This window comes from Oncorhynchus keta, unplaced genomic scaffold (assembly GCF_023373465.1).
Source record: "Oncorhynchus keta strain PuntledgeMale-10-30-2019 unplaced genomic scaffold, Oket_V2 Un_contig_25643_pilon_pilon, whole genome shotgun sequence".
Classification (NCBI taxonomy): Eukaryota; Metazoa; Chordata; class Actinopteri; order Salmoniformes; family Salmonidae; genus Oncorhynchus; species Oncorhynchus keta.
In genome coordinates, this window is record NW_026284554.1 from 72,293 (window position 1) to 93,468 (window position 21,176).

The 21,176-nt window shown below is 44.9% G+C and overlaps 2 protein-coding genes and 1 long non-coding RNA gene across 6 annotated transcripts in view; 2 read left to right on the forward strand and 1 right to left on the reverse strand.

Moving 5' to 3' along the window:
- The first annotated feature begins 427 nt into the window (after positions 1-427).
- Positions 428-2,365, forward strand: LOC127922424 (uncharacterized). Of its 3 annotated transcripts, none has more exons than XR_008111290.1 (3): positions 428-566; positions 795-1,098; positions 1,318-2,365. It is a non-coding gene; the product is annotated as an uncharacterized LOC127922424 (long non-coding RNA). The 3 variants fall into 3 exon arrangements; XR_008111288.1 differs by lacking the exon at positions 428-566 and adding an exon at positions 575-756 and having other exon boundaries at positions 833-1,098; XR_008111289.1 differs by lacking the exon at positions 428-566 and adding an exon at positions 575-718 and having other exon boundaries at positions 833-1,098.
- Positions 2,366-9,910: 7,545 nt separating this feature from the next.
- LOC118379833 (beta-1,3-galactosyl-O-glycosyl-glycoprotein beta-1,6-N-acetylglucosaminyltransferase 3-like) lies at positions 9,911-12,953 on the reverse strand. The gene has a single exon (XM_035766834.2). It carries the CDS (start codon positions 12,263-12,265, stop codon positions 10,937-10,939), a length of 1,329 nt encoding a protein of 442 aa, XP_035622727.2. The 5' UTR covers positions 12,266-12,953; the 3' UTR covers positions 9,911-10,936.
- A 3,854-nt stretch (positions 12,954-16,807) lies between these two features.
- The window catches only part of LOC127922422 (ELKS/Rab6-interacting/CAST family member 1-like), a 93,672-nt gene continuing 89,303 nt past the window's right edge, over positions 16,808-21,176 (forward strand). For both annotated transcript variants that reach the window (XM_052506210.1, XM_052506211.1), the window contains exons 1-3: positions 16,808-16,971; positions 19,553-19,679; positions 19,904-20,031. In XM_052506210.1, coding sequence (XP_052362170.1) covers positions 16,816-16,971; positions 19,553-19,679; positions 19,904-20,031 — 411 coding nt within the window. In that variant the 5' untranslated portion in view covers positions 16,808-16,815. The remainder of the gene's footprint in view (positions 16,972-19,552; positions 19,680-19,903; positions 20,032-21,176) is intronic.

Genomic DNA, 21,176 nt, shown 5'->3' on the forward strand with positions numbered 1-21,176 from the left:
TCTCTCTCTCTCTCTCTCTCTCTCTCTCTCTCTCCTCTCTCTCTCTCTCTCTCTCTCTCTCCTCCATCTCTCTCCTCTCTCTCTCTCTCTCTCTCTCTCTCTCTCTCTCTCTCTCTCTCTCTCTCTCTCTCTCTCTCTCTCTCTCTCTCTCTCTCTCTCTCTCTCTCTTCCTCCGATCTTGATTTGCTGTTCACTTTTCCTCCATACTCCACCTCCTCTCTCATGACGTCTTTCTCCATCTCCCCTCTCCTCCACACTGCTGATTCATGTTGGAGCATCTTTACCTCCTGTCTTTTCTCACCTCACTCTCTCTTTCCTTGAGTCGTGATGTCGCAGAAGGGAAGGGGTGTGTGTGTGTCTGTGTCTGTGGTGTGTGTGTAGTATGTGTGTGAAGGGGGTGCTGATCACCTGGTTGGGAGTTTGTGATGGGGGGTGTGTGCCTGAGGACACCACAGTGATGCCAGCTGGTACACTAACAGTAGTCCAGGGATCTGTTCTTCTCTGGGTCAGGGAGTGTTGTAGTCCAGGGATTTGGTCTTCTCTGGGTCAGGGAGTGTTGTAGTCAGGTCCTGTTCAGATCTGGGTCAGGGAGTGTTGTAGTCAGGTCCTGTTCTTCTCTGGGTCAGGGAGTGTTGTCGTCAGGTCCTGTTCTTCTCTGGGTCAGGGAGTGTTGTAGTCAGGTCCTGGTCTTCTCTGGGTCAGGGAGTGTTGTAGTCAGGTCCTGGTCTTCTCTGGGTCAGGGAGTGTTGTAGTCAGGTCCTGGTCTTCTCTGGGTCGGGAAGTGTTGTAGTCAGGTCCTGGTCTTCTCTGGGTCGGGGAGTGTTGTAGTCAGGTCCTGGTCTTCTCTGGGTCAGGGAGTGTTGTAGTCAGGTCCTGGTCTTCTCTGGGTCAGGGAGTGTTGTAGTCAGGTCCTGGTCTTCTCTGGGTCAGGGAGTGTTGTAGTCAGGTCCTGGTCTTCTCTGGGTCAGGGAGTGTTGTAGTCAGGTCCTGGTCTTCTCTGGGTCAGGGAGTGTTGTAGTCAGGTCCTGGTCTTCTCTGGGTCAGGGAGTGTTGTAGTCAGGTCCTGGTCTTCTCTGGGTCAGGGAGTGTTGTAGTCAGGTCCTGGTCTTCTGGTCTGGTCTTCTCTGGGTCAGGGAGTGTTGTAGTCAGGTCCTGGTCTTCTCTGGGTCGGGGAGTGTTGTAGTCAGGTCCTGGTCTTCTCTGGGTCGGGAGTGTTGTAGTCAGGTCCTGGTCTTCTCTGGGTCAGGGAGTGTTGTAGTCAGGTCCTGGTCTTCTCTGGGTCAGGTCCTGGTCTTCTCTGGGGAGTGTTGTAGTCAGGTCCTGGTCTTCTCTGGGTCAGGGAGTGTTGTAGTCAGGTCCTGGTCTTCTCTGGGTCAGGGAGTGTTGTAGTCAGGTCCTGGTCTTCTCTGGGTCAGGGAGTGTTGTAGTCAGGTCCTGGTCTTCTCTGGGTCAGGGAGTGTTGTAGTCAGGTCCTGGTCTTCTCTGGGTCAGGGAGTGTTGTAGTCAGGTCCTGGTCTTCTCTGGGTCAGCGAGTGTTGTAGTCAGGTCCTGTTCTTCTCTGGGTCAGGGAGTGTTGTAGTCAGGTCCTTCTTTTATGTTTCCCTGACTTTCACTCCTCTGAATGTGACACCATCCCCTCTTCCGCTCCTCATCTGTCCTGTGTGTTACGTGTTGATTGTGTTTGCTCTTGTCTGTGTGTTATGTGTTGTGTGTGTTTGCTCTTGTCTGTGTGTGTATGAGAAAGACAACGCCATTCATTCAGCGCCACTCACAGATGGCTGATGTTGCTTAGTAACCAGGTGGCCTGTGGAATCATGACAGACTGTCCCTTCGTTGTCCTGAGAGACATAGAGAGAGAGGATATGTACAACAATAGATATTCTAGAATGAGCTCTGTGGAGTATACAGTATATAATACACAGTGTATCAATGTGAAGTGACCAGTGTTCAATGTCTCTATATACATGGGACAGCAGTGATGTGTGTGTGTGTGTGTGTGTGTGTGTGTGTGTGTGTGTGTGTGTGTGTGTGTGTGTGTGTGTGTGTGTGTGTGTGTGTGTGTGTGTGTGTGTGTGTGTGTGTGTGTGTGTGTGTGTGTGTGGGTGTATGTTTGCAAAAAGCTCTCTAAGATGCAGGGCAGAGTACAGGTGGGCACCTATGGATGGCTCTTCAACAGTCTGATGGTCTGGTGATAGAAGCTGTTTCAGAGTCTGTTGGTCTGAGATCTGATGCTCCTGGAACATCTGCCAGACTGCAGCAGAATCAACACTCTGTGGCTGATGTCCCTAATGATCTTCCTGGCCTTCTTCCACACTGAGGGGTGTAAATGTCCCCGAGGGCAGGCGGCGTACCCCCGGTGGTCAGGGCCCCGTGGAGGTCAGGCCCCGTGGAGGTCAGGCCCCCTGGAGGCCAGGGCCCCTGGAGGTCAGGGCCCTTGGGCTTGCCCTGCGTGCGCGGTCGGTATTTCGGCCATGGTTACTACAAGTGTAGGTAGCTGGCTCGACTACCCAGATGTATTTAAGTGACATAGACTAATTTAGTGACGGTCAGTGAGTGACATATAGAGTAAAACATGTAAAGAGGAAAACTAATGATGCACAAGTGAGGTTCAAAATGGCATCTTGTCTGACTGTAATTTGAGACCCCAACCGAGTTCTCCCATAAAATTTTTAAAAAATCATACAGTATGTAATTACGGCGATGCCGGTGTTCCATTGGGCTGGCGATCGAGGGCGATGCAGTTGCCGTACCAGGCGGTGATGCAACCCGACAGAATGCTCTCAACGGTGCATCTGTAGAAGTTTGTGAGGGTCTTAGGGGCCATTGCAAATGTCTTCAGCCGACTGAGGTTGAAGAGGCGCTGTTGTGCCTCCTTCACTACAATGTGATGAGACCATGTCAGGACCTCTGTGATGCGAACGCTGAGGAACTTGGGAGGTTTTGACCTTTCCCACTGCAGCCCTGTCGATAGAGATGTGGGCTCTTCCTTCTGTCTCCTGTAGTCCAAAATCAGCTGCTAGGTTTTGTCGACGTTGAGAGAGAGGTTATTGACCTTTCCCACTGCAGCCCTGTCGATAGAGATGTGGGCTCTTCCTTCTGTCTCCTGTAGTCCAAAATCAGCTGCTAGGTTTTGGAGACGTTGAGAGAGAGGTTATTGACCTTTCCCACTGCAGCCCTGTCGATAGAGATGTGGGCTCTTCCTTCTGTCTCCTGTAGTCCAAAATCAGCTGCTAGGTTTTGTCGACGTTGAGAGAGAGGTTATTGACCTTTCCCACTGCAGCCCTGTCGATAGAGATGTGGGCTCTTCCTTCTGTCTCCTGTAGTCCAAAATCAGCTGCTAGGTTTTGTCGACGTTGAGAGAGAGGTTATTGACCTTTCCCACTGCAGCCCTGTCGATAGAGATGTGGGCTCTTCCTTCTGTCTCCTGTAGTCCAAAATCAGCTGCTAGGTTTTGTCGACGTTGAGAGAGAGGTTATTGACCTTTCCCACTGCAGCCCTGTCGATAGAGATGTGGGCTCTTCCTTCTGTCTCCTGTAGTCCAAAATCAGCTGCTAGGTTTTGTCGACGTTGAGAGAGAGGTTATTGACCTTTCCCACTGCAGCCCTGTCGATAGAGATGTGGGCTCTTCCTTCTGTCTCCTGTAGTCCAAAATCAGCTGCTAGGTTTTGTCGACGTTGAGAGAGAGGTTATTGACCTTTCCCACTGCAGCCCTGTCGATAGAGATGTGGGCTCTTCCTTCTGTCTCCTGTAGTCCAAAATCAGCTGCTAGGTTTTGTCGACGTTGAGAGAGAGGTTTTGACCTTTCCCACTGCAGCCCTGTCGATAGAGATGTGGGCTCTTCCTTCTGTCTCCTGTAGTCCAAAATCAGCTGCTAGGTTTTGTCGACGTTGAGAGAGAGGTTATTGACCTTTCCCACTGCAGCCCTGTCGATAGAGATGTGGGCTCTTCCTTCTGTCTCCTGTAGTCCAAAAAAATTGACCTTTCCCACTCAGCTGCTAGGTTTTGTCGACGTTGAGAGAGAGGTTATTGACCTTTCCCACTGCAGCCCTGTCGATAGAGATGTGGGCTCTTCCTTCTGTCTCCTGTAGTCCAAAATCATCACGCTGTTATTGACCTTTCCCACTGCAGCCCTGTTAGAGATGTGGGCTCTTCCTTCTGTCTCCTGTAGTCCAAAATCAGCTGCTTGGTTTTGTCGACGTTGAGAGAGAGGTTATTGACCTTTCCCACTGCAGCCCTGTCGATAGAGATGTGGGCTCTTCCTTCTGTCTCCTGTAGTCCAAAATCAGCTGCTTGGTTTTGTCGACGTTGAGAGAGAGGTTATTGACCTTTCACCTCTCCACCAGGGCTCTAACCTCTAACCCTGTAGGCTGTACTGTCGTTGTTGGTGATCACTACCACTGTCGTGTCGACAGCAAACCTTTATCGCTCAGTTCCAATCTTACATCAAATACCTGGCATAGAGAGTTCTTGACTGATTTAGTTACCCAGTCGTGTGTGAACAGGGAGTACAGGAGGGGGTGAGCACACGCCCCGCGTGGCAGTGGTGTTGTTGCCTACCACTTGGGGTCGGTTCCGTCAGGAAATCCAGGATCCAGTTGCACATAGAGGAGTTCAGAACCAGGGCCTGAGCTCAGTGACGAGCTTGGAGGGTTTACTATGGTGTTGAAGGCTGAGTTGTAGTCAATGAGCAGTATTCACATAGGTATTCACATAGGTATTCCTCTTGTCCAGGTGGGCAGCGTGGAGATCATTTTGGACGCTGTTCAAGTTGTGTAGAGTAAGGTGGAGCTGATATGGTCCTTAACTCTTAAAGCACTTCATGATGACAGAGGTGAAGCTACAGGGTGATCGTCATTTGGTTCAGTCAGCTTGTTTAGGCACAGGAACAATGGGGGACATATTGAAACACGTGGGGCCAGCGGACTGGGATAGGGAGAGATTGAATATGTCCGTGAACACTCCTGCCAGAGGATCTGCTCTTAGGACGCGGCTCTGGATGCCGTCTGAGCCGGCAGCCTTGCGAGAGTTTACACGCTTGAAAGATTTACTCGAGAACCCACAATCCTCTTGGGCCTGTGTCGGTGGTCTGTGTGGTTTTTCTCGAAGCATGCAAAATAAAATAAAATAAAATAATGTTTTCCCAGCAAACCAGGAACATTCCCAGAACATTAGCTAAGATTCCATTAGGTTCTAGTTAGGGTTTTTATCTAACATTAGGATAATAACATCCCAAAAACATTGAGAGAATGCTTTTGATAACAAAATAATAGTATTTATCAAAAATGTAAATGAAATATACTTGAAATATTCTCCTAACATTCACTAAAATGTTGTAAACAACATCGGTACCAACTATTACAGAACATTGTTCAGAAGTTCTCATTAGGTTTCCAGGTTATGTAATAACATAATGTACCAGGAACGTTTTCCCAGCAAACCAAAATTGGTTCTGTGAAAGTTCACCTTTAAAAAATGTCACCCGATATAATTAGAGACGTTTGATATGGTCCCCCCTGGTTTATTTTATATCTCTATGGGTTAGTTACTGTATGTCCAAGAAAGGTTAAAAAGGACACATCACATTCCTGATTGACCGTACTGCCATGGCTATATAGTGAAAACACAAGACAGCTTCCCTCGTGGAACAGACGAAAACAAACCTGGTTTGGGAACCAAACACTGCAGCTTCAAACCCAACATGTGCAGATTGTCAACATATGACGTGTATAAAATATGGTTGTGATTGTATGGTTACACTTAAATGCTGTTGAAATGTTCTGTGAATGAAATGAGAATGTGTCTCTATATCATCTACAAGACAATGTGAATGGTCATTAAATCTGGAGAGAAACTTCACGGGGACGTATTCCAACCTGCTTTCATTTGCTGACAATGATGTGGTGATATTAGGTAAAGCTTATATAATATATTTTATAAACGTTCTTGAAATGTTCAGATGACCTCCAAGAAAATGTAAAATGTATATTTCGTGAACACACTGTAAATGGAATATTATGTTTAACCTGAAACACATATGCTATGAACTTCTTACAGCATTAAGGGAATGTCCTGTGCAGCCTAACTTTGTATGAACCTGTCTCTTGTAATGTACCCACACTGTTCACACAATCTAATTAAATGTTCTGGGAACCTTTAAAGAACTCAGAAACGCTCTTCTGTCAACATTCTTGCAACATCAGAGGAATGTTTTGTGTCCGCTGATACAAACATTATATGAATGGCAGCGCAACTGGACAGCTTTAGTGTTTTGGGAATCTCTTCTCATGTTTCCACAATGTTCCCACAATGTTCCCATAATGTTTTAGGAACTTATAAAGAACAAAAATATGTTCTGGGAATGTTCTTGCAAATGTTCTTGCAACCTAATAGAAACATTTTAACAAGGAACACAACTGTGTTTTGGGAACATATCTTGTGTCATGTCCACACAATGTTCCCAATACCTAATGAAACATTCTGGGACCCTTCAATACCTAATGAAACATTCTGGGACCCTTCAAAGAGCAGACGAAATGTGTTCTGGGAACGTTCTTTGTCACATCATGTTAATGTTTTTTTTGCACTGTAAAAGAAACATTTTAGAGTCATCCAACTGGACAGTTTTTGTTTTTTGGGGACATATCTTTTGTGGTGTCGCCACAATGTTTCACAGACTGTTCCCTAATGCAGGAACATTCTGGGAACATATATGTTCTGTGGTGTTCTTTGTCACAATGTTGTTTTTTTTTTGCACTGCAGAAACTGTTCCCACAACACAGTGAAACATTTGGGAACATATCTTTTGTGGTGTCGCCACAATGCTCTCAGCAGACTGTTCCCACAACCAGTGAAACATTCTGGGAACATATCCCTTTTGTGGTGTCGCCACAATGCTCTCATGCAGACTGTTCCCTTCAACGCAGTGAAACATTCTGGGACCCTTCATATCTTTTCTGGTGTCGCCACAATGCTCTCAGCAGACTGTTCCCACAACACAGTGAAACATTCTGGGAACATATCTTTTGTGGTGTCGCCACAATGCTCTCAGCAGACTGTTCCCACAACACAGTGAAACATTCTGGGAACATATCTTTTGTGGTGTCGCCACAATGCTCTCAGCAGTTCCCACAACACAGTGAAACATTCTGGGAACATATCTTTTGTGGTGTCCCCACAATGCTCTCAGCAGACTGTTCCCACAACGCAGTGAAACATTCTGGGAACTCTGGATAAGAGCGTGTGCTAAATGACTTAAATGTAAATGTAAATATCTTTTGTGGTGTCGCCACAAGGCTCTCAGCAGACTGTTCCCACAACGCAGTGAAACATTCTGGGAACATATCTTTTGTGGTGTCGCCACAATGCTCTCAGCAGACTGTTCCCACAACACAGTGAAACATTCTGGGAACATATCTTTTGTGGTGTCGCCACAATGCTCTCAGCAGACTGTTCCCACAACACAGTGAAACATTCTGGGAACATATCTTTTGTGGTGTCGCCACAATGCTCTCAGCAGACTGTTCCCACAACACAGTGAAACATTCTGGGAACATATCTTTTGTGGTGTCGCCACAATGCTCTCAGCAGACTGTTCCCACAACACAGTGAAACATTCTGGGAACATATCTTTTGTGGTGTCCCCACAATGCTCTCAGCAGACTGTTCCCACAACGCAGTGAAACATTCTGGGAACTCTGGATAAGAGCGTGTGCTAAATGACTTAAATGTAAATGTAAATATCTTTTGTGGTGTCGCCACAAGGCTCTCAGCAGACTGTTCCCACAACGCAGTGAAACATTCTGGGAACATATCTTTTGTGGTGTCGCCACAATGCTCTCAGCAGACTGTTCCCACAACACAGTGAAACATTCTGGGAACATATCTTTTGTGGTGTCGCCACAATGCTCTCAGCAGACTGTTCCCACAACACAGTGAAACATTCTGGGAACATATCTTTTGTGGTGTCGCCACAATGCTCTCAGCAGACTGTTCCCACAACACAGTGAAACATTCTGGGAACATATCTTTTGTGGTGTCGCCACAATGCTCTCAGCAGACTGTTCCCACAACACAGTGAAACATTCTGGGAACATATCTTTTGTGGTGTCCCCACAATGCTCTCAGCAGACTGTTCCCACAACGCAGTGAAACATTCTGGGAACTCTGGATAAGAGCGTCTGCTAAATGACTTAAATGTAAATGTAAATATCTTTTGTGGTGTCGCCACAAGGCTCTCAGCAGACTGTTCCCACAACGCAGTGAAACATTCTGGGAACATTTCAAGAAGAGATTAAATGTTTTATTCACCCTAAAATAAACATTATAGAATTTTTATTTATTTAACCTTTATTTAACTAGGCAAGTCAGTTAAGAACAAGTTCTTATTTTCAATGACGGCCTAGGAACAGTGAGTTAACTGCCTTGTTCAGGGGCAGAACAACAGATTTGTACCTTGTCAGCGCGGTGATTCAATCTTGCAAACTTTCGGTTACTAGTCCAACGCCCTGACCACTAGGCTACGCTGCCGCCCCTCACAACTAGAGTCATCCGCACAACTGGACAGTTTTTGTGTTGTGCATAACATATTCTCCCTCCACCCTGTGGTGGTATGGATGACTTGTAATTATGTCTCCAGAGAAACTTATATTCCGATAAAGGTCAGTTTTATTCAATTACTATAGGAGGAATGATGTGTTTCTGTCTGGGGTCAAAATGACCCCAAAGGAATTAGTTTAAAGTCCATACTGATACAGAGACACTGAGGAAAGATTAAAACACTGAGGAAAGAGCAACTACTTCTGTAGTATTAGTTAATTAATCAATAAGGCCCGAGGGGTTGTGGTATATGCGCAATATACCACGGGAACGACGCAACGTGGAGTGCCTTGACACAGCCCTTAGCCGTGGTACATTGGCCATATATCACAACCCCCCCATGGTGCCTTATTGCTGTTATAAACTGGTTACCAACATAATTAGACCAGTAAAAATGCATGTTTTGCCATACCTGTGGTATATGGTCTGATATACCACGGCTGTCAGCCAATTAGCATTCAGGGCTCGAACTACCCAGTTTATAGTAAGGTGTAACTAACTTTGTGTATAACAAAATGCGGTGTTCAGTTAGACTAGTCATTCCACTAGATGGTACTGCTGCTGTCATAAATACAGAGCACAGGAAGAAATACATGTATGTCTGGAATATACAATCAGAACTACACAGTACAATCAGAACTACACAGTACAATCAGAACTACACTGTACAATCAGAACTACACAATACAATCAGAACTACACAATACAATCAGAACTACACTGTACAATCAGAACTACATAGTACAATCAGAACTACACAGTACAATCAGAACTACACAGTACAATCAGAACTACACTGTACAATCAGAACTACACAATACAATCAGAACTACATAGTACAATCAGAACTACACAGTACAATTAGAACTACACAGTACAATCAGAACTACACAATACAATCAGAACTACATAGTACAATCAGAACTACACTACACAGTACAATCAGAACTACACAGTACAATCAGAACTACAAGTACAATCAGAACTACATAGTACAATCAGAACTACAGTACAATCAGAACTACACAGTACAATCAGAACTACATAGTACAATCAGAACTACACAGTACAATCAGAACTACATAGTACAATCAGAACTACATAGTACAATCAGAACTACTCAATCAGAACTACACAGTACAATCAGAACTACACAGTACAATCAGAACTACATAGTACAATCAGAACAATCAGAACTACATAGTACAATCAGAACTACACAGTACAATCAGAACTACACAGTACAATCAGAACTACATAGTACAATCAGAACTACACAGTACAATCAGAACTACACAGTACAATCAGAACTACACAGTACAATCAGAACTACACAATACAATCAGAACTACATAGTACAATCAGAACTACATAGTACAATCAGAACTACACAGTACAATCAGAACTACACAATACAATCAGAACTACACAGTACAATCAGAACTACATAGTACAATCAGAACTACATAGTACAATCAGAACTACACAGTACAATCAGAACTACATAGTACAATCAGAACTACATAGTACAATCAGAACTACATAGTACAATCAGAACTACATAGTACAATCAGGACTACACAATACAATCAGGACTACACAGTACAATCAGAACTACACAGTACAATCAGAACTACATAGTACAATCAGAAATATACAGTGCAAATCAGAAATATATCAAATACACTGAATTGACAAAACCTGCTCTTTCCAGAACAGACTGACCAGGTGAATCCTGGTGAAAGATATGATCCCTTATTGACGTCAGTTGTTAAATCCACTTCAATCAGTGTAGATGAAGGGGAGGAGACGGGTTAAAGGAGGATTTTTAAGCCTTGAGACAGTTGAGACATGGATTGTATATGTGTGCCATTCAGAGGGTAAATGGGCAAGACGAAGGATTTAAGCGCCTTTGAACAGAGTTTGGTAGTAGGTGCCAGGCGCACCGGTTTGAGTGTGCCAAGAACTGCAACGCTGCTGTGTTTTCCACGCTCAACAGCTTGCTGTGTGTATCGAGAATGGTCCACCACCCAAAGGACATCCAGCCAACCTGACACAACTGTAGGAAGCATTGGAGTCAACATGGGCCAGCCTCCCTGTGGAACGCCTTCGACACCTTGTAGAGTCCATGCCCAGAGGATTGAGGCCGATCTGGGGGCGGAAGCGGGTGCAACTCAATATTCGGAAGGTGTTCCTAATGTTTTGTACACTCAGGGTATATTTGAAATAAAACCTATGTTACTGTATGTACAACCCTATCTACAGTACCACCAGAAATATACAACATTTCAAAACATATTTCAAATAAATGTACATTAACATATTTACAACTTTTACCATTTCATAGTTTTTGTAAGATCCTCTCAGATTCCACTGTCCTTCGTGAAACACGGTATGTAGCTTTGAAGCGCAGGTACGACTCCAGACACCTGATAGCCACATCATCCACCTCAGGGTCAAACTTGTTAGCGATGAGGTGGTGATGTTGTAGGAGCCACCTGAGATCTCCAGCCCCGTAGACACAAATGGACCTCCTGTAGACACCCGAGCAGGGTGGATATGGGGCTCCGTTCCTCACATCTCCTTCCAGGGGACGCCACTTCACAATGCGCGCAATGGCGTTCATGTCTGATTCATGGTACTTGATGTGCGGAGGGTTAGATCCTGGCACAGAGGGCATGCGCTGCAGGGTGGCCCACAGGTGTTCATCAGGACTGTAGGTGTCCTTCTCCCACTCCAACAGCGCCCGGACCTCCTGAGACTTCATCACGTGACGGACAAAGGCCCTGGACACCAGGAAGTAGGCGTTGCCAGAAAACATAGGGGTGCTGATTGGAGGAGGGCTCTTCCTAACGTTCGTCTTGACCACCATGTTGCTGGTGATTTTGTGGTGAAACTGCCATCTGCTGTTTTTATAGTCGTCTGTGGTCTCTGACTCCATGCTGTTCCTACCGTTCTGCAGCTTGAGGGCCTGAACCATCTCAGCGTTGGTCTTAATGGGGAAGTCTGTTCCACAGGTGTTGATCAGGTACCTCCACTGGACAGGTGACTTCAGGAGATCCTCCATACAGTTCAGATCAGCCTGCACTCTGGACCAGGAGGCGTATACCACACTCTCTAACTTACTGGCCACAAACACATTAGTCAGACAGGACACGATGGCCCTCACTGCCGTCCTGAAGGCCTCCGATGACTTCTGGTCGATGTGGACGCAGTACACGTTCTGAGGAGTGTACAGGGCACGCAGGAGCCGCTCAAACATCTCAATGTTGTCGTGTATGACCATGGAGTAGGCGATGGGGAACTCCTTCTCCTCCTGACTGAGAGGAACGTTGATGAACTCTCTTTCTGTGATGTACCTCTGACAGTCCTGAGTCACGTTGTGGTAGAAGGCCTCTGACAGCAGCTGCTGTTTCTTCATGGTCTTCAGCAGGAGGCTGAGCTGCTTCCTCTCCAGACCGTCCAGGTCTCCCTGGATGATGGCTGAGCAGGCCGGCAGGTCGGCAGCGTAGTCCAGGGGCAGGAGGTCCAGAGCGGGGAGAGGACTCCTGTCAGAGACCGGCGGGCGTCTGAGAGCGGCCCACAGGAGCAGAGAGACGGATCCACTCAGGAGGATCAGAGAGAAGTTCTTGAAGAATCTCTGAGACCTGGACAACCGAACAGAAGCCATGACTAGTCCGTATAATCTTTCTATGTCCGGGTTCTCCTCAAAGAATGGAAGAGTTGCACTACGCCACCTTGTGGACTGGTTGCGCCACTGTCATTTAAAAAAACATTATTTGTAATCATTTAAGGCCTGGCACCACACCCGAATGGAGTATATCTTTGCTTTAGAGTGCAGGAAATGTCCTCCATCCCGCTGTACTCAGTAGCACCTCTTTGTTAAAAAAGATCCCTGGGAGAACCCTGTATGTGGTATTGCCTTTGTGGTATTAGTATCTATCAACACCACGGCTGAGGAGGAGGAGTTGCACACTGCTGGGCAACAGAAGGATGTGTCTCACCAGCACCTCACAGCTCAAATAAATGACACACACCTCTCACACACCTCCGTTTAAAAGGAAGAGGTGGAATCATTAACTCTAGTGGGCGTTGTCTGTGGGCATGGTGTAACCACTAGGCTACCCTGCCGTCCCTACACTCTAACCACTAGGCTACCCTGCCGTCCCTACACTCTAACCACTAGGCTACCCTGCCGTCCCTACACTCTAACCACTAGGCTACCCTGCCGTCCCTACACTCTAACCACTAGGCTACCCTGCCGCCACCATGTTAGGACTGCCAGGCATACAGTCCTAACATGGCTGAGCCTCTCACGTTAAACAGCTGTCTGTCCTCTAGGCCATGTTCTGTTATAATCTCCACCCGGCACAGCCAGAAGAGGACTGGCCACCCCACACAGTCTGGTTCCTCTCAAGGTTTCTTCCTAGGTTTTGGCCTTTCGAGGGAGTTTTTCCTAGCCACCGTGCTTCTACAGCTGCATTGCTTGCTGTTTGGGGTTTTAGGCTGGGTTTCTGTACAGCACTTTGAGATATCAGCTGATGTACGAAGGGCTATATAAATTGATGATTTGATTTAGAGCTTTGAGGCGTGGGTCAAAGCACCGTGCCTCACCTAAACTTGCTGTTGGAGTTTAGCCCAGGACAGTTTCTGTACAGCATGTTGAAATATCTAGCCCATACATTTTGAAGGGCTATCTAGCCCATACATGTTGAAATATCTAGCCTTTAGGCGTGAAATATCTAGCCTCATAAAATGTTGAAATATCTAGCCCATACATTTTGAAATATCTAGCCCATACATTTTGAAATATCTAGCCCATACATGTTGAAATATCTAGCCCATACATGTTGAAATATCTAGCCCATACATTTTGAAATATCTAGCCCATACATTTTGAAATATCTAGCCCATACATTTTGAAATATCTAGCCCATACATTTTGAAATATCTAGCCCATACATTTTGAAATATCTAGCCCATACATTTTGAAATATCTAGCCCATACATTTTGAAATATCTAGCCCATACATGTTGAAATATCTAGCCCATACATTTTGAAATATCTAGCCCATACATTTTGAAATATCTAGCCCATACATTTTGCACACAATATTTTATATACAGGAGGTTTTTAAAGGACCATGGGAAAAAAACTACTGTCGTTGTCACAGTCCTATTGACTAACATGGTAGACCTCCTATTACCACAACAACAACATCCCACCGCTGCATTGACCATTCACGTCAGATAGGCACATTATTTTAATATTGAAATCATTTTACTTCCGTTCCATGAATTTCACAATGTCACCTTTATCCACACATATTTTGTCTGGTGTGGTGCAGAGGAACAGGGTTTGTACAGGTGTACAGGGGTTAGATGACAGCTGTCGGTGGTTAAACATGGTGTTTTATCACGTCCTGGTGTGGTGCAGAGGAACAGGGTTAGATGACAGCTGTCGGTGGTTAAACATGGTGTTTTATCACGACCTGGTGTGGTGCAGAGGAACAGGGTTAGATGACAGCTGTCGGTGGTTAAACATGGTGTTTTATCATGTCCTGGTATGGTGCAGAGGAACAGGGTTAGATGACAGCTGTCGGTGGTTAAACATGGTTTTTTATCACGTCCTGGTTGCAGGTTAATATCCTTGACAAACATCCTAGACTCATTTTCCAACCCGTACAGCAAACACAGCCAGGTCTCAAAGGCAGAGTTGAGGCTGAGATGCATTTTTATAAAATGTGTTCATGATTGATGTTGAACATCGGTGTTATGGAGCTCCGTTGATGTCAGATAGGTACATTATTTGCATATTGAAATAATTGAGTCCTTGTACATGTCACCTGTTTCCACCCGTTCAGAGCCATGTTTTTTAGAGAGTTTAGGTCAAATTTTAGAATTTAGAATGTTGTTATAATTCTAGACATTCCGTTTGATAGCGTGGATGTATGAAGGACTCATGGAATGGCAGGAAAATTATTTCCTATTTTATTTACAATTTCTTTGAACACCAGTGTTGAACCTCCATTGACATCAAATAGGTAGTTAATATTAAAATCCTTTAAAATGTTCTAATCTCACCTGTATGCTCATGTACTCATCTACAGACAGGCAGACAGGTTGAGTAAAAATATATCTATGGATCTGAATACAACATACAATATTCTCTTAGATGGGTGACTGTTCTGGACAGGCTCCGAGTAACATTTTGGTGTCCGTTAGCAGTCAGTTAACACGACCTTTATGAATTATGAAGCTTGTTTTGATTACATAAATGCTCCAAAATTCACAAAAAGTGACATGATCTCTTGGAGATTATCTCCTAGAACAAAAGGTCTAAGCCTGTGAACCAAAGACCTTAGTTTAGGCGTTTATCTCAAAACCCTCCAAAAAACCGCCATTCGTTTCCCCATAGCCTTTGTCCAACGAGCCACGGCGGAGTTAGTGCCTACAGAAAGACGCCATGACTGTGGCTCTCCATGGGGCAGAAGTCCATGTGTTGTGATTCTGTTCGGCCAGATAGCTAGTAACATTGACAAGAAGCTGCCGTGTGGGGAATCGTACTGTAGGTGGCTCATTTTGTCTCGTTTCGGGCTGGTTTCATCTTGTTCTTGACACCATGTCTCGTCTATGCTAATAGAAAAGGTTGAGGGATGGAGAGAGAGAGGGAAAGGAAGCAGTGAGAGAAGGCAGTAGGCTGAAATTACAAGCTGTAACTGAGGCAGGAAGAACTACAAACTGTAACTGGGACAGGAAGAACTACAAACTGTAACTGATATCAAAGGCAGGAAGAACTACAAACTGTAACTGGGACAGGAAGAACTACAAACTGTAACTGATATCAAAGGCAGGAAGAACTACAAACTGTAACTGAGGCAGGAAGAACTACAAACTGTAACTGAGGCAGGAAGAACTACAAGCTCCAACTGAGGCAGGAAGAACTACAAACTGTAACTGATATCAAAGGCAGGAAGAACTACAAACTGTAACTGAGGCAGGAAGAACTACAAACTCCAACTGAGGCAGGAAGAACTACAAACTGTAACTGATATCAAAGGCAGGAAGAACTACAAACTGTAACTGAGGCAGGAAGAACTACAAACTGTAACTGAGGCAGGAAGAACTACAAACTGTAACTGAGGCAGGAAGAACTACAAACTGTAACTGATATCAAAGGCAGGAAGAACTACAAACTGTAACTGAGGCAGGAAGAACTACAAACTGTAACTGAGGCAGGAAGAACTACAAACTGTAACTGAGGCAGGAAGAACTACAAACTAACTGATATCAAAGGCAGGAAGAACTGCCCACAAGTAGGCTTGGGTGATATACCATATACCGGGGTATTTCGAAATACTGACGGTATGTGCGTGCTACTCCACTGCAAGTTGAGTATAACTATGTGTCTAATAAATGATATGCAGCTCAGGGCTCCAGCGATGCATTTTGGTTGCTAACTTGCTAAGTGGCTAAATGTCAAGATCAAACTTCTTGGTTACAGCAGAGATATTCAACCCCCTCCTGGATCAAGATCCCTGTTGCCTAAATTGTTAAGTGAAAAGCGCCCCTTGTGTACAATTGCGGTAATAACGTAAACCGTGGTATGGTACAGAAACGGTATGATGGTATGAACATCTCTCTCTCTGCCCTCTCCCCTCTCTCCCCCTCTCTTTCTGCCCTCTCCCCTCTCTCCCCCTCTCTTTCTGCTCTCTCCCCTCTCTCCCCACCCTCTCCCCTCTCTCCCCACCCTCCCCCCCTCTCCCTCTCTCTCCCCCTCTCTCTCCTCTCCCCCTCTCTCTCTCTCCCCCCCCCTCTCCCCACCCTCTCCCCCTCCTCCCCCCCCCTCTCTCTCTCCTCTCCCCCTCTCTCCCCCCCCTCTCTCTCTCCCCCTCTCTCTCTCCTCTCCCCCTCTCTCTCTCCTCTCCCCCTCTCCCCTCTCTCCCCCCTCCCCCCCTCTCTCTCTCTCTCTCTCTCTCTCCCCCTCTCTCCCTCCTTTCTCCCTCTCTCTCTCTCCCTCTCCTCTCCCCTCTCCTCCCCCTCTCTCTCCCCCTCTCTCCGCTCCCCCTCTCCCCCTCTCTCTCCCCCTCTCTCTCTCCTCTCCCCCTCTCCCCCTCTCTCTCTCCCTCCCCCCCTCTCTCCTCTCCCCCTCTCTCCTCTCCCCCTCTCCCCCCCCCCTCTCTCTCCTCTCCCCCCTCTCTCTCTCCTCAGCACCTCCAGATGACGGTGCAGGCCCTGCAGGATGAGCTGAGGACTCAGAGAGATCTGAATCAGTTGTTCCAGCAGGACTGTAGTGGAGGGAGACCTGGAGAACCTCTGTCATTCGAACCCACTGAGGAGAACTTCCACAGGCTCCAAGCTGAACACCAGAGACAGGTGAGGTCTAGTTTCAGAAAGCTGAGTCCTGATCTAGGATCTGTTCATATATAATCTAATTAGCACTCCTATTCAGAGATACTTTCTGGATAAGGGCCCAGGTCTATTTTCACTTTTAATTTTTTTTAAACGAGTTTGTCCATTGAAGTTTACACAGAATGGAAATGTGTCTTTGGCGCTCTGGTTTACAGTGAACATTTACATGTCAGTTCATCAGAGTCGTATTTAGGACTGTACTTTATATTTAGGACTGTACTTTATACAGCATCATGTTGTTCACACTACTTTATACAGCATCATGTTGTTCACACTACTTTATACAGCATCATGTTGTTCACACTACTTTATACAGCATCATGTTGTTAACACTACTTTATACAGCATCATGTTGTTCACACTACTTTATACAGCATCATGTTGTTCACACTACTTTATACAGCATCATGTTGTTCACACTACTTTATACAGCATCATGTTGTTCACACTACTTTATACAGCATCATGTTGTTCACACTACTTTATACAGCATCATGTTGTTCACACTACTTTATACAGCATCATGTTGTTCACACTACTTTATACAGCATCATGTTGTTCACACTACTTTATACAGCATCATGTTGTTCACACTACTTTATACAGCATCATGTTGTTCACACTACTTTATACAGCATCATGTTGTTCACACTACTTTATACAGCATCATGTTGTTCACACTACTTTATACAGCATCATGTTGTTCACACTACTTTATACAGCATCATGTTGTTCACACTACTTTATACAGCATCATGTTGTTCACACTACTTTATACAGCATCATGTTGTTCACACTACTTTATACAGCATCATGTTGTTCACACTACTTTATACAGCATCATGTTGTTCACACTACTTTATACAGCATCATGTTGTTCACACTACTTTATACAGCATCATGTTGTTCACACTACTTTATACAGCATCAGAAGGCATAATAATAATACCTCTGAATAACTTGAGGAATGTAATGCTAATGGAATGTAATGCTAATGGAATGTAATGCTAATGGAATGAATGTAATGCTAATGGAATGTAATGCTAATGGAATGTAATGCTAATGGACATAAAACAGTACAACAAGTATATAGAACTAACTAACCTCATTTAGAAATATCACGATCACGTCATGTTTGCCCTACGGGTATCAATAAAGTTAATTGAATCGAGCGTGAATTATTGGATATAAATAACGTTTGATTGAATCTAATCTCTAGGCTAACTAAGTTAATTTAGAAATAACACAAACATGCTGAGAAGTAGCTTGGATTCAGGAGTTGACATTTACTGAAAGGAGGTGTGTTGTGTTCTCCCATTAAATTGAATTGAATCTTACCATTACGTTTCAAGAGAAGACCCAGATGCAGACACTGTTAAAATAACAAACGTTTATTACAGATCAGAGGTCAGTAATCCAGATCAGAGTCCATAAGGTACAGAACGGCAGGCAGGCTCAGGGTCAGGGTAGACAGAATGGTAAAAACTGGGGAAACTAGAAAACAGGAACTAGAAAATGCACGGCCCCAATGTGTAGGAATAGTTAGGAACTAGAAAAATATAGGAGCAAGGGGAAAACGCTGATAGACTTGACAAACAAAACAAACTGGCAACAGACAAACAGAGAGCACAGGTATAAATACACAGGGGATAATGGGGAAGATGGGCGGGGGGGTAGAGACAATCACAAAGCTAGGTGAAACAGATCAGGGTGTGACACTTTCCTCCAGGCCAAAGAGATGAATACTGTTTGGTTGAATGGTATTGAATGTAACTTCTAGGCCAAAGAGATGAATACTGTTTGGTTGAATTGTATTGAATGTAACCTCCAGGGCAAAGAGATGAATACTGTTTGGTTGAATGGTATTGAATGTAACTTCTAGGCCAAAGAGATGAATACTGTTTGGTTGAATTGTATTGAATGTAACCCCCAGGCCATAGAGATGAATACTGTTTGGTTGAATTGTATTGAATGTAACCCCCAGGCCAAAGAGATGAATACTGTTTGGTTGAATTGTATTGAATGTAACCTCCAGGCCATAGAGATGAATACTGTTTGGTTGAATGGTATTGAATGTAACTTCCAGGCCAAAGAGATGAATACTGTTTGGTTGAATGGTATTGAATGTAACCTCCAGGCCAAAGAGATGAATACTGTTTGGTTGAATTGTATTGAATGTAACCTCCAGGCCAAAGAGATGAATACTGTTTGGTTGAATTGTATTGAATGTAACCCCCAGGCCATAGAGATGAATACTGTTTGGTTGAATTGTATTGAATGTAACCCCCAGGCCATAGAGATGAATACTGTTTGGTTGAATTGTATTGAATGTAACCCCCAGGCCATAGAGATGAATACTGTTTGGTTGAATTGTATTGAATGTAACCCCCAGGCCATAGAGATGAATACTGTTTGGTTGAATTGTATTGAATGTAACCCCCAGGCCATAGAGATGAATACTGTTTGGTTGAATGGTATTGAATGTAACCTCCAGGCCAAAGAGATGAATACTGTTTGGTTGAATTGTATTGAATGTAACCTCCAGGCCAAAGAGTTGTTCCTCCTGAGGAAGACGCTGGAGGAGATGGAGTTGAGGATCGACAGTCAGAAACAGACCCTGGGGGCCAGAGACCAGTCTATCAAGAAACTACTGGAGATGCTGCAGAGCAAAGGTACGGTGGGGTTCACACACACACACACACACACACACACACACACACACACACACACACACACACACACACACACACACACACACACACACACACACACACACACACACACACACACACACACACACACACACACACACACACACACACACACACACACACACACACACACACACACACACACACACACACTCTTAAAAGCATCACTATGGTGTGTATTCCAGGTCTGTCAGCCAAGGCCTCAGAGGAAGACCATGAGAGGACCAGGAGACTGGCTGAGGCTGAGATGCACATCCACCACCTAGACAGTCTACTGGAACAGAAAGACAAGGAGACCAACGCCCTACGAGAGGTGAGGGTGTGTGTGAGGGTATGGGGGAGAGGGGGAGAGGGGGAGAGAAGGAGAGAGCGAAACAGAGGAGGGGAGGGGAAATAAATAATTCATAACTCCATGGTTACCACAGAGTTCCTCCAGAGTGTCGTTATGTGCTGGTCACGCTCATATAAACAACACTCTGTTACCACAGAGCCCTACAGCTAACTGACTTCATTACAGCTCTGTTACCACAGAGCCCCACAGCTAACTGAATTCTTTACAGCTCTGTTACCACAGAGCCCCATAGCTAACTGACTTCATTACAGCTCTGTTACCACAGAGCCCCATAGCTAACTGACTTTATTACAGCTCTGTTACCACAGAGCCCCACAGCTAACTGATTTCCTTACAGCTCTGTTACCACAGAGCCCCACAGCTAACTGACTTCATTACAGCTCTGTTACCACAGAGCCCCACAGCTAACTGATTTCCTTACAGCTCTGTTACCACAGAGCCCTACAGCTCTTTACTATAGACAGACCTTACCTTTACTATAGACAGACCTTACCTTTACTATAGACAGACCTTACCTTTACTATAGACAGACCATACCTTTACTATAGACAGACCATACCTTTACTATAGACCGACCTTACCTTTACCATAGACAGACCTCACCTTTACTATAGACAGATCTTACCTTTACTATAGACCGACCTTAACTTTACTATAGACAGACCTTACCTTTACTATGGACAGACCTTACCTTTACTATAGACAGATCTTACCTTTACTATAGACAGACCTTACCTTTACTATAGACAGACCTTACCTTTACTATAGACAGACCTTACCTTTACTATAGACAGACCTTACCTTTACTATAGACAGACCTTACCTTTACTATAGACAGACCTTACCTTTACTATAGACAGACCTTACCTTTACTATAGACAGACCTTACCTTTACTATAGACAGACCTTACCTTTACTATAGACAGACCTTACCTTGCCAGAACGACACCAGAGGAGAAAGTCAGAGAGTCAGTCTGATCAGCATTCAGATCCACACTTTGACAGGATGGGAATCTCCTCCCCTCCCTCCCTTCCTCCCTCATTCCGTGGTTCTGTATTCTGGTCAGGCAGTAGCACAGACACCCATTAACCTCCTCCAGCCTCAG

Bases quoted from the DNA above. Each gene is read 5' to 3' on its own strand.
- LOC118379833 (XM_035766834.2), bottom strand. From the start codon at position 12,265: ATGGCTTCTGTTCGGTTGTCCAGGTCTCAGAGATTCTTCAAGAACTTC.